Here is a 12,793-nt window from a genome sequence, read left to right on the forward strand (position 1 = left end):
CTCTGCAAAGCCGCTGGGGACAGCCGTGAACACACCAGCAGGGGCCACTGCACAGCCCGAAGGGCGGGCCCAACTCCCTCCTCCACCCGGAGGGGCTTCTCCCAGGGAAGCTAGAGACTCAAACCCAGGAAACAATTTCAAATTTCAAAACTCACTAGGGCCTTCTGGAGGATTTGGGAAGGGTCCAGAAAAGTCTGGCAATGTGACACACGGCAGATTCAACAGAGACATCTGCTACGTGTCCCACACGTGCGGGTCACGCGGAGCCGGTGAGGGCCAGGAAGCACTCATCCCGGACGCATGGTGGCTGGGGCTCGTTTTCTCGATAGAACTCTGACATCGTGCTGCTTTCTCCTACGGACATACATAAACACGAGACACCTAACCTCAGGGCCTTTACGCAGTGCATCTGTGAGAACACCTTCTCGGTAACAGCTCGGGTTCCAGCAGCTTCTGCACTCGGTTCAACAATATCTGCTTACGGTGGACATACTGCAAAGTGCAGAGAGACTGAGATCCGCAAAGGACTCCGTGCACTGCTGATCCAGCTCCTTCCAGAGGGTGATGTGGCCTCTGTCACGGGACAGACACTGTACCAAGACCAGCAGCTGAAAGCTGCAGTAATTTCCCATAAATAACTTACATAAGTTTCCATGAAATACTAAGTAGCAATTTAATAGCCTCTTGGTACTCACGGCTGAGGACGGGCTGTCCAGGGGGGCAGTCACTCCTGTTGGACAGAGGCCTCCCTGGTGCCCAGGAGCCCTCAGAGCTGCCCATCAAAGGGCAGAAAAGACCCCCTGTAGAGCGAGATTGGGGTGATTACCCGGAGAGCTCACTCGAACAGACCGTGCGCTGTGTGAAGCCTTTTGGCTGTTGGCAGCTGGACAGCTGTGAACACAGAATCTTTCTATACCTCAGTGAGGACCTTAGTTCAAACCTGGAACCAAATTCTATCCCCCAGGGACTCCTACACGGCCACCAAGCAAAGGAAAGGAGGCACCGAGGAATTCTGCAGCCTTCTACTTCAAGAAGAGAATTTCCATTTTTCGGCTTTGTGAACAGTGCTGCTACGAACACGTGTGTGCACATTTCCGTGTGAACATGTTTTCAGTCCTCGCGGGTAGAAGCCAGGAGTGGATCACTGGGTTGCACGGCGGCTCCAAGTCTAATAGGTGAGGAGCCGGCGGGCTGTCTTCCAAGTGGCCGCAGCCCCGACGTTCCGCCCGCAGGTGAGGGCTGCGAGTCCGCGGCGTCCGTGCCAGCACCGAGGATCACCCCTCGCTTCATTTCAGCCGTCCCGGTGCGCGTGCAGGGTGCCGCACTGTGGCTCTGATCTCCTCTCCCCAGCGAGGGCTGCTGCCGTCCTTTCCCAGCCGTGTGGGGCGGGCCAGGACCGCCAGCCCTGTGTGCAGTGAGAGCGGTGGGGGCACACAGCCCTGCCGCCTCTCTGATCTCTGCCTCCCGTAAGCATGGGACGGCAGGAGGCTCTTCAGAGATGCTCTCCGTCTGGCTGAAGGTCCCCCCCTTCCCCTGGCGTGCTAAGAGGAATCATTCTTAACATGAAAGTGTGCTGGATTTTGTCAAATGCTTTTTTGCATCAACTGATTTGATCATATAGTCTTTCTTCTCCCATCTGTCGGCAGGGTGGATCCCGTTCATTGATTGTTTTTTTAACCAGTGAGCCAGACTTGTAGAGCTGGAATGACCCCACACAGTCATCGAGTGTAATCCCCTCTCGAGCTCACTGGAGCCGACCCGCTATGGCTTGTTGCAGGATTTCTGCATGTAAGTGTGTGAGACGCAGTGGTTTGTGGTGTTTTATATTTTCCTTGTGTCCTGCGTGTCCCTTCCGACATCAGGGTAACGAAATTCCGCCCCCTTTGCACCTCTGGACAAGCTCTGTGCACACCTGGCGTGACCACACGGCGAGCCTCACAGAGCTTCCTGATGGAGACTCAGCGCTACAGGTTTGGAAGTGGCGGTGAGCTGCTCCATCCCTCCCGCCAGAAGCATCCAGATGTAGACACCCGGCAGAGGGCTGAGAAAGAGGACCCCCACGCGCCTGTCCTCTGGGTGTGACCTGAGGGTCTGCCCCAGCAGAACGAAGGAGAAAACCAAGGAAGGGGCAGAGGTGGGCTCTGGAAAACCGTGGCTGTGCCCGGAAGGCACTGAAGGGAGAGCCCAGGATGGCAGCTCTGGGACGCACCGTCAAGACGGCCACCCGGACGAGGAGCAGGGGAGCCGGCGAGCAGCTCGCTCCGGGAAGGGCTCGTTCCGAGATGCTCTGTGATCCCAGCAGCTCCGGGAACCCAGGAGACGCGTGAGAGCTAAGTCAAGGAGAAAAGAGAAAGTCTCCAGGAAAGTCAAAGGAACAAAAACTGTGACAAAATAGGAAACCAAAGCACCTGGTTCAGCTGTGTGGTGAGCGACCTCCACATGGTTGTGACATTTCAGACCTGGCCTACGTACCAAGCATGGGGACTCAGTCAAGGAACAGAAGACGGCTACAGAAATCCGCACGGAGCCTAAAACCGGGAAGATGTCACCAACTACTGATGGAACTAGAAATACACAGAAGGGTTTTGTTTAGATGTGCAAAGGCTACAAAGTTCACTGAGCCTGAAGCCCGTGATTACAACTAAAGGGCCGGGAGGAGGGGAGGGGCAGTGAGCGGCCGCCCCTTCAACAGCCCTGGAGAGCACACTAACACAACCGGCAAACACTGCCTCGCGGCCTCTTGCTGCCGGAGCTCTATGTCCCTTCGGTTCTTCAACCGAACAGACTGGGGTGGCAGCGGCCTGTGGTTTCTCCGATGGCCAAAAGCTCACAGACAACCCAAATCTGGGAACTGAGAAGCATCAGGACAGGCAGGTTATCTGCATTTACAGAGCTGCTCAGCAGAGGAACCAGAGCAAGAGGTTCCCTTCGGAGTGAGCCCTGACCGGGGCGGGCGCGACCAGAACCCGCTCTACCCTCCACTGCCCCTCTGTGCCAGCTGATCTCCAAAATTATGGCGTATGCTCACTTGGTAATAAAACTACTTCTTTTAAAAAGAAGATTGAAAGCCCAGAGACTTAAAAACAAACTCTTAAAGCTCAAACTACAAAGTGACGGGACACAACAAAAAACGTGTGGAAGACTGCTGAGTGGCAGCGCGTGCTCCTGGCGGAGACATGGCTCGAGCCGCAAGCAGTAGCTTTCGCGGTGCTTTCCGGGGGTCAGGGAGGGCTTCTGCGGCACCAGCAATGCTCTCGGGGCGGCTCCCGGTCCTCGGCGCGGCACAGGCCCACGGAGAATGTGAAAGCCGACAGCCGCCCTCCAGACCCACGCCCCTCGCCCCTGGCGGTGTCCCGCCCTGGAGGCTCTCCATCCCGTCCCAGAAACCATCTCCGTGCAGTCATGGTCACCCTCTTCTCCCTACAGGTCGCAGAGCCCATCGCGCCAGCCGAATTCCGGCAGCTCACGCTCCTCGCCTCCCCGGGAAAGCTGCAACAGTGCGCTGGGACCAGCCGCAGAGCGGGGAGGAATGACGCGGGACAAGGAGGCAAAGAGGCTGTACTAGACTCCTCTCCGTCCGGCACGCCAAGGCACGGCAGAAACAGACACTGTACTAGAATCCTCTCCGTGCGGCACGCCACGGCACGGCAGAAACAGACACTGCACTAGACTCCTCTCCGTCCGGCACACCACGGCATGGCAGAAACAGACACTAAGAGATTAGCTGGGAACCAGTTTTATCATTTATCATTTTAATCTCCGCTATTTATGCAACAGACCAACTGAACAGGAGCCGATCACAGCACGTGCGACGGCAAACAGGAGACTTCTCCGCACTGTAATCACCGAGGAAGCGAGACGCAAGCAGAGCTGATTACAGAACACACGGCGGGACGGCGCACCGCCATCTATCTGCCGCTTCAGATAACGGATTTCTCATTTGCTCTCCCCCATGAGAAATTAGTCAATTAAACATTTTTTTCCCAAAAAAGATGCATGGAAGGCTTTCTCGTCGCACTCACTGAAACGAGCAGTTTCCGAGGCTGAGTAAGGCTCGGCGACATACAGAGAGCACGAGGTGGTGCCGGCGCAGACCAGCAAGTTGGCACTCAGGCCCCCGCCCGGGGGAGCACCTGCCTTCCGTGGGGGACGGGGGAGAGGCCGCGTCCACTGCGCCGTGGCCCGCGGAGGCAGATGCTCTGTCCTCCTTCCCCAGCCTGAAGCTCAGGAACTGGGACCAGAACCAGGCAGCATCCTCTGGCATTTCACTTACATATTTTACATGCAAAAAGAAAAACCTTTTTTGCAATATTTGTTACTTGATGTGAGGAAAAGCATATCACCTCTCGGGGCTCTGAGTCTTCCGCACTCATTGGATGACCCGTGCCTTGGGTAAACGTGCAGGAGACGCCCAGAAGCAAGGCAATCATCGGACGACACGAAACGTGGTCTTCCCTCCTCTCGAGACAGAACGCAGAAACCACGCCTCGTGGAGCCGGGCTCCGTCCCCAAGGATAAGGGGCACCGTAGGCGCCAGTCGCTCTTACGCCATGTTCTGCGCGGGGACTTCATTTATAAATATAAAATCCTAAACTGCATGACATGTTAATTCTAAATTCTACCACACAGAATTTCAAGTTTTATTGCTGACTATGTCAGGCACCGCCTCTGATGACACATGAAGGGGCACAGCATCCCATGGAAACTGAACAGACACGAACGGACTGGAGGGAACACGGACTCGGGACGACGTTGGCTCCGGAATCGAGCATTTCCTGCACCGCCACCGGTCGGAATTCATGATCCCCTCGAGGCTGCAGAATATTTGATTCCCACACACCCGCGCAGACCACAGGATGGAGGTCTCTTAATTGAAAATGCCTCTGCAATTTCTCTTCAGGATTCACTGTTCAGTTCAAACATCAAATATTAACTGAAACAACCGAGTGAGCCATCTCTCCACGAGCAGAGCACGGCCCTGGCTCTCCAGCTCCTCGGACAGAAGGGGCTGGTGGCCGTGCTGACACTCGTCTTCTGCACTGAGCTCGGTGGGTGTTTTTAATGCACGCGTGCGACGCACACTCATGCACACGCGGCAGTGACGATGACAAAGACGTGGAATTGATGGCTATGCCCGGCCAGGGGTCCGTTCCTCCCCAAATCGATGTGTCTGCTGTATTTAAGCATTTATCTCAGAGGCAGAGGCCACTGGAGCGCAAACCAGCCCTGTTAATGTTATCACTTAATTAATGTTTAGATTAAAAATGACACTGAGTAAAAGGAGATGTAAAATGCGCCCCGAGGCTCGTGCCGCGCGCCTCCAGCTCTTTGTCACTGAACCCACCAGGGCCCCCGAGTCGCTCGGAGATGACAAAGGGAGCCAGGCCCCTCCCTGGCCTTGAGGAAACCCGCGGGAGACTCAGCCCCAGTCCTGGGGCACGAGGGCCTCACCTCCAGCTCCTGCTCCCTCTGCAGGGCGAACTGCTTGAAGGACTTGACGATCAAGCCGGCGTTGGAGCAGTCGTAGACGAATATGGACGGGCTGCCCATCCACGTCTGCAGGTCATACACAGACAGCGGGATGTACTGCGTGTAGTTCTGGAAAACAAAACCGTGCACGTGTGACTTACACCTCCTGCACAGGACTGCCAACCCGCCCCCTGCGCAACAAGGGAGGGACGACACCCCGGGCAAGGTGGCACGGAGGGCTGCTCACGGCTCATAAACGTGGGAAGTCACAGCCAACCACACCCTCTGCCACATGTCCGCATGCCACTGGGCCGTGACCTGTGAGCGCCAGACGGCGGCCCCACTCCTGAGCCCGCGCCGGAACTCCCCAGCTGTTGCTGCCGGATTCAGCGGCTCGCTGTCTCCTGCGAACCCGGGCCGTAGTCCTGCTCGTGGCGGGACTTCCCTCCATGCGTCCGACCAGCAGGGCTTCCCCATCTACCTTCCTCTCCCGGGAACCAAACCACGGCCCCTTACACACTTAGAGGACGTGCACCTGTCCCTGTCCCTGCCTGCCGTCCTCCTCCATGACTTGTGTGCGCTGCTAGAACAGGCCACGTCCCTCACGCACCAGGGAGACGCTCCGAGGAGCTGCCTAGGCTCGAATCTGCATATTTCCCCCAAAGTACCTTCTATTTCAGAGAACCGTAAGCACTTAATCCTGCAGATGACTTGGAAATCACACTTAAGGGATACAAGCGGATTTGGCACTCAGATTTTTTCAAACCACTGAACAGAAACTTATTAACATGAATCCACTAAGTGAAATTTTTTCTGGACACACTGTACTGTTCAGTACTCGAAAACACTCGGGAGACGACTGGGAATCAGAGAGCAGGATGTTCTCGCCCCCGCAGAGAGACGCGGACACTCCTGGCTCAGAGGCCGGGGCCTTGCGGCACAGACCACCGACGGATTTACCCTGCCTCACACCCCCGCGTGCCTGGCGGAGCTGCCAAAGCCAACGCCGTACGCTCGCAGCGAAGGGGACTGTTTCCCCGCAGCTGAGCCTCTGCTGTCACCACAGGGACGGCGAGAACGGCCTGGAAAACAGGCCAGGAGCCCAGAGGACCCTGCAGGGCCCAGCGACATCTGTGACGGGATGGAGGCGGCCGGCAGAGGCTTTCCCGAAACACACAGCAAATAGGAGATCTAAGTCAACCCAGACGGGATGAGGCCACGCGTGGACAGCACAGGTGTGTGTGTGTGGGGGGGCAGACATCTGGGTCCCGAGAGGGACCCCGCTCCGCTGACGTGGGCCGCTTGGCCAGGCTGCCCTGCCCCTCCCGTGGCTGGCAGGTGTTACTATCGAGAACGTTTGGAGATGCCGTCCCTGGGCATGCTCACCGGACGCTTCCACACGTGTCGAGGCTTCCTGAAGGAGCCTACCGACTCCACGCACGCCCAAAGTACCAGCGATCTGACAGGCTGATCCTAAAGTCAGCACGGAACAGAACTGCACGAGAACGTCACGCACACACGCACCATTTTCAAATAAAGAAAAATGAGCAGGAACCCGCACAAGATATTAAATACGCTGTAAATCCGTGGTAACTACGGGACGGTATCAGGGAGGGCGAGAAAAACAAATCAACAGAAGAGAACACCCAGAAATAGACCCTCACGCATAATTCCAACGAGGGCAGCACTTCAGCTCCGTGAAGGAAGACGAGTTCAGGAAGTGACACCACAGGACCTCACCAGCCATTCAATATTGCTGAGGCTCCACGGGCCAAAAATCCAGGATAGATTTTAAAACTAAATATAAAAACAGAATAAAAGATGGGGCGCCTGGGTGGCTCAGTGGGTTAAGCCGCTGCCTTCGGCTCAGGTCATGATCTCAGGGTCCTGGGACTGAGCCCCACATCGGGCTCTCTGCTCAGCGGGGATCCTGCTTTCTCCTCTCTCTCTCTCTGCCTACTTGTGATCTCTCTCTGTCAAATAAATAAATAAAATCTTAAAAAAAAAAACAGAATAAAAGATTTTTATTTATTTTGGTTCAAGAAAGTCCTCCTACAAAACTCAGAAGTCTTGAAGAGAAATAAAATAACATAATAATCATGTAATTCTGAAAAAACGCACACCAACGACAAGCAATTCAAGAGCAAAGAGAGTACAACCCACTGACGGGATCTTCCCGGTGTCCATGGGTGCGGGAGCTTCTGCCCAGACCCATGGCGGTGAGAACCACACACACCGGCAGCCGCACCCGCAGCGGAGGAAGGGCTGTGAGAGCTGCGCGCTCTCGATGGTCGTGGGAACACACGTTCCAGTCGAACCAGCGATCTGCACACGCGTCCGTCCTCACCCTGGGAAGCAGAAAGACGTCCAGGAGATAGAGCAGGAAGCGTCCGACAGGGCACCCGTGTGTCGCTGGCAAGTGTGTGAATACAGAAGCTTTTCCATTTTTAGTATTATTATTTTTTTAGAAAGACAGCGTGTTGGGGGGGGGGGGGGGGGGGGGGGCAGAGAGTCTCAAGCCGCTCCCTGCTGAGCACCGAACATGGAACCCAACAAGGGGCTCGATCTCATGATCTGGAGATCACGACTTGAGCCGAAATCAAGAGCTGGACAGACAGCCGACTGAGCCCCCAGACGACCCAGGAAGCTCTTCTGGAAGGCCATCTGGGAATACGTACCAGTGGTACATGCACATCCCTTTGACTCCTAGGTGTCCATCCTACATTAATACTTGCCTCTGCACACGGAAAAGTACACGGTCGAACGATACTCCTGCTGTAAAACCCTGTCAGCCATCAAAATGCCACCGCGGAAGGGACGGCGAGTCGGATCTGTGTCTCCTCCCCTGCCCCACCAGTGCACGTCCCTGCTGGGCGCGCTTCCCAGCTCCCTCCGCAGCTCAGTCTGACCTCGCGAACTCCAGCCAGCGGGACGCGATCGGAAGCAATGTGTGCGAGTCATCAGGGCCACCCCCCTGCGGGAATGCAGACAGGGTGACACAGCTCCAACCACGCAGAGGACAAGAGCAGAGGGACAGAAGGGGACGTTCAGGTGGAAGAGGCCTGGGCCCCACATCCCGAGGAGGCCCCAGCGAGCCCCAACGACCTCCGTGGACCAGCACAGCCCACCCCGCATCCTCGCACGTGCCACGCGAAGGACCATCAAGCAGAGGAATGTCCACACATCCATACCCGGGACACCACGCAGCCCTGAAAAGACTGGGCTCACTGCTGTGGATTGAGGCAGAAAGATATTCAAGCCGTATGATGATTTAAAAAGGGCAAGTCTTAGAACACTGCCCAGACGACGATATCATGGGGGCGGGGAGCGGGGAGGAAAGGGCTCTGTGTGGGAGCACGCGTCCCCGAGCTTTGCTCCGCACGCGACGGGGACCTGGGAAGTGTCTGTCACAGAAACGGTGCTGAAGGGAGAAGCGTCGAACTACTAATCAACAGCACAGCTGTTCCTCCCGGCCCACGTCACCTCAGCGGAACCAGCTGTCCAGGCTGGAGGGGCGCAGGGCCTCCTCCGTGCGGGAGGCCGCCGGACACCCCCGGGCCCGCCAGGCAGACGTCTGGTCTCTCCCCCGCCAGAGCTCCCCGTTCGGAGAACGCATCTCTCCCTTCTCTTGAAAAACATACTCAAGGCCAAGTTTTCATTTCAAACAAAGACACTGAAATGGGTTTAGGTAATTTATTCATCACAATCCACTTCATCTGCCAGGTTATATTAAACACGAAAAAGAAGGGTCCCCCGCTTCGCCCGACTGTCCTCCGGGCTGAGCCAAGCAGGGGCGGCGCTGGGACAGGAGGCGGTGAGAGCGGCCCTGGGCTCCCGGGGGAAGCCGTGCACCTCGGGGGAAGCACCTCCCCATTTCTGAGAAGACTCTGGGTGCATCTTTGGCCAAAAACGTCCAGGGGTGAGTCAGAGCTCTCAGCCACAGTGACGCGCCTCCTCCTGACGGCTTTCCTGGAGGGACCCCCTCCAGGGGCGGCGAGCCTCCTTCTGACCCTGCGGGTGGCCCCGCAGCCCCGCCTGCAGAGAGGTCCGCAGGAAGACGCAGAAGATGCATTTTCCTTCCACAGGGCGTCCTCCGAACGCAGGAACCCCCGTGGGAGGGGACGGCCCAGAATGTCAGGTGTGGAAGAGCCCGGCTCCGGGTCCAAGCACGGCCGCCAGCGACTCGGGAGCGGGAGCCCCAAGCAAACTCTCCGTCCCTCAAAACCCTCCCGGCTGGAGGCCCACTGGCTTCGCGGACCCTCCGTCTGCCTCTCCTTTGTCACAGTCAAATAACCGGGTGCTCCGTCAGTACTTCTAAACAGGTATCACTAAGCAACAGCACATACTGGTTTTGAAAGCTGTGCTCTACCGGGGGTGGCGGGCTCGCCCCTTCCGCTCCGTGCCCAGCGCGTCCTCGAGGCCGTGGAAGGCGGAGGCTCCTCCGTGCTCCGCTATCAAACTCGCACACTTGTCATTCTAGAGCCGCGGTGGTGCCAAATCCTACCGAATCATTTCTCGTAACTACTGTACCCGTCCGGAGAGTGCCGTGGGCTCCAAGGGAAAAACAGCTGTTAATTTTATTGTAGACCTGACTTTTCTGAGGATTTCTAGGACTTGATGTTTGTCTGCGACCACTGAAGACGGTGGGTGCAGATCCGCTCTCCTTAGGAGAAGTGCTGGAGAACTCGGGACTATTTCTTTGTGAGAGCTTCAACGTTCAAAAAAAAAATAGGATTCCCCTGATGCTCAGAGATAAAACCCTAACCCGTTCCTGGGAAGTCTTATCCTATTTGAGAACCGGATTTATAGAGCAGAAGTTCTCAACCTCACGTGCATCAGCCCGGCAGGGCCGGGGGAGGGCGGGGCGGGCAGTTGCACACACATCCGGTCCCTCCGCGGCGGCTGGGGGGGGGGGGGGCGCTCCTGCAGGGCCTGGGCCGGCCGGCGAGGGTAGAGGACAAACTCGGGGCCTCGTGCCTCACTTCCCGCGGCCTGTGCGCCTCCTGCTTTAGGAGGAACACCCCCCAGATGCCTTTTTTCCCTTAATGATGTAACAGTTTACACACACTGATCAGGAAACAGTTTGCTGTACGATAATTTTCAAAGGAAAACACGCGCTCGTCCACCAGTCGACTGTAAGACTTTCAACCACAAATTCGGTCTCTGATGGATTCAGGGCTCCTTGGGTTTTCTGTTTCATTCTGGGTCACTCTGGGTAAGTTGTGTGTTTTCAGGCATTTCCCATCTAATCTAGGTTGTTAAACATACTGGTATACAACATCAACTGCCCCCTCCTCTAGTACACGGGGCTCGGGGCGGTGTCGGTTCCTTGCTTTCCTCACGAGTGTCCTGTCTTCTCTTTCCTCTTCCATCCGTCCAGCTAGAGACTCGTCCTTCCGAAGAACGACGTGAGCGGTCGGCCCTCCCCACGGCCGCCTCCACTTTGCTCCTCGCTGCTCTTTGATGGTCTCTCGTTCTACTGGCTTTGAGCTTAGGGGGCTGATCGTTTTCTAGTTTCTTAAGGCAGAAACCGCGATTCCAATTTCAAACCTTCCTGCCTTTCTGCATAAAGATTTAAGCTAACCGATCCTGCAAATCTGGTGAGCCCCAGTCCCACTGTTCAGTCTCAATTATCTTTATTTCCTTTGTGGTATCTTTCTTGACACACGTGTTACTCACTGTGCAAATAGTTGAGGATTTTCCAGATACCTTGCAATTCCAGCTTCTGTGCTCAGAGGGTATGCGCTGCAGGAGGCTGATCCCCCAGGCCTCACGGACACATGGGGGACCCACGCGTGGCCCTCTGGGGAACCCACCAGCCACGCCTGAGAGGGCGCACGGTCTGCCGTGTCAGCAGAGGCTGGTGTCCGCTGCGCAAAGTGGCCGACGGTGGCGTTCCAGGCTTTCGTGGTGGTAATGGATTCCTTTTTAACTAGAAAACACATACTATGTCTGGAGTTTTCTCTGTGACAAAGTTTTTGATTGCCCACTTTAGCTTCCATTCTGACCCGCAATGACTGACAGACGGTTCTTCCAAGCTCTGACGAGGACTGTGGATGCGCGGCTCTCTCTGGGGCCGGCAGGCTAGCTCTGTGCACGGAGCGTTCCCGTCAGGTACACACGCACTCGGGGCGGCTCACCCGACCGCGGGTCGTCATGAGACGTCCTGCTCCTCCTCTGGCAACACACGGTCTCCAAGTCCGTTCTCTGACTGCCAACGGGGCCAGGCTGGCCCTCTGACCACTAGTACCTGTGAGACACACCTTCGTCTCCATATGTACAACGCGTCCCTGTGGGTGGCAGGAAGTGGAGTCAGACTCTCAGTCCCGTCGGACAAAACATTCTAGAGAATAGCCGGTCTGAAGCCACCAAAAAGTCGATGTGCCTTGTTGGGCGAGCAAAAGCACGAGTCGCGGACCGGGAGGGAGAATTTACAGAACAAACACCTGATAAAGCACTCACGTCCAAAATACACAAAGAATCTTCAAAGTGAGCAAGAAAACAACCCTATTTAAAAGTGGGCAAAACAGGGGCGTCAGGTGGCCAAGCACCGGACTCAGGGTCTTGTCAGGTCTTGATCTTGGGTCGTGAACTCGGGCCCCACTGGGCTGCATGCCACGCCTGGAAAGCACTTGAAAAAATGAGTGGGCAAAGATACGGACACCCCACCGCAGAAGATACACAGATGACCAGGGAGCAGGTGAAGACACTCCACATTACATGTCATTAAGGAACTGCAAATTCAAACCACAATGAGACACCACCGTGTGCCTAACGAGAAGAGCTAAACTCCCAGACACTGGCAACTGCACGTGCTCAGTGGGACGGGGGACACCAGGCACTCTCGTCCCTGCTGCCGGGAGGCCAACTGACGCAGCCCCTTCAGAGGACAGCTTGGAGGTGGCTTAGAAAGCTGAACATACTTTCGGATCTAGCAACGCGCTCGGAGGTATGGACCCAAATTAGTAAAAAACCTTGTCTAACCAAAAACCTGCATTCACAAGAGCCAACTAACCCAGAAGCAACCAAGACGTCCTTCAATCGGGGTCCATCCAGACAGTGATGCGTCACTCAGGGTAAAAAGAAGTGAGCCATCAAGACACAAGAACACGTGAGAGAAACGGAGATGCATATCCCCAGCTGGAGAGAGCCGATCTGAGAACGCCAGAGACCATGATCCCAGATACCCGCACTCTCGAAAGCGGACGACGGCGAGTGTCCACAGATGCTGCTGGGGGGCGGGGGCCGTCCAACTGTCCTGCACAACACGGTAATGGTTGACGCGTGACACCACGCATCTGTGTGAACCAACGTTCAACTTCCT

General features: G+C 56.1%; 1 protein-coding gene across 1 annotated transcript in view; it reads right to left on the minus strand.

The window, feature by feature from the left end:
* The window catches only part of RPTOR (regulatory associated protein of MTOR complex 1), a 308,307-nt gene that overhangs the window by 169,149 nt on the left and 126,365 nt on the right, over nt 1–12,793 (minus strand). The window contains exon 5 of the mRNA XM_059380157.1: nt 5,452–5,598. Within this exon, the coding sequence (XP_059236140.1) occupies nt 5,452–5,598 (147 nt within the window). The remainder of the gene's footprint in view (nt 1–5,451; nt 5,599–12,793) is intronic.

The sequence above is a fragment of the Mustela nigripes genome, chromosome 16, assembly GCF_022355385.1.
Source record: "Mustela nigripes isolate SB6536 chromosome 16, MUSNIG.SB6536, whole genome shotgun sequence".
In the NCBI taxonomy this organism is placed as follows: domain Eukaryota; kingdom Metazoa; phylum Chordata; class Mammalia; order Carnivora; family Mustelidae; genus Mustela; species Mustela nigripes.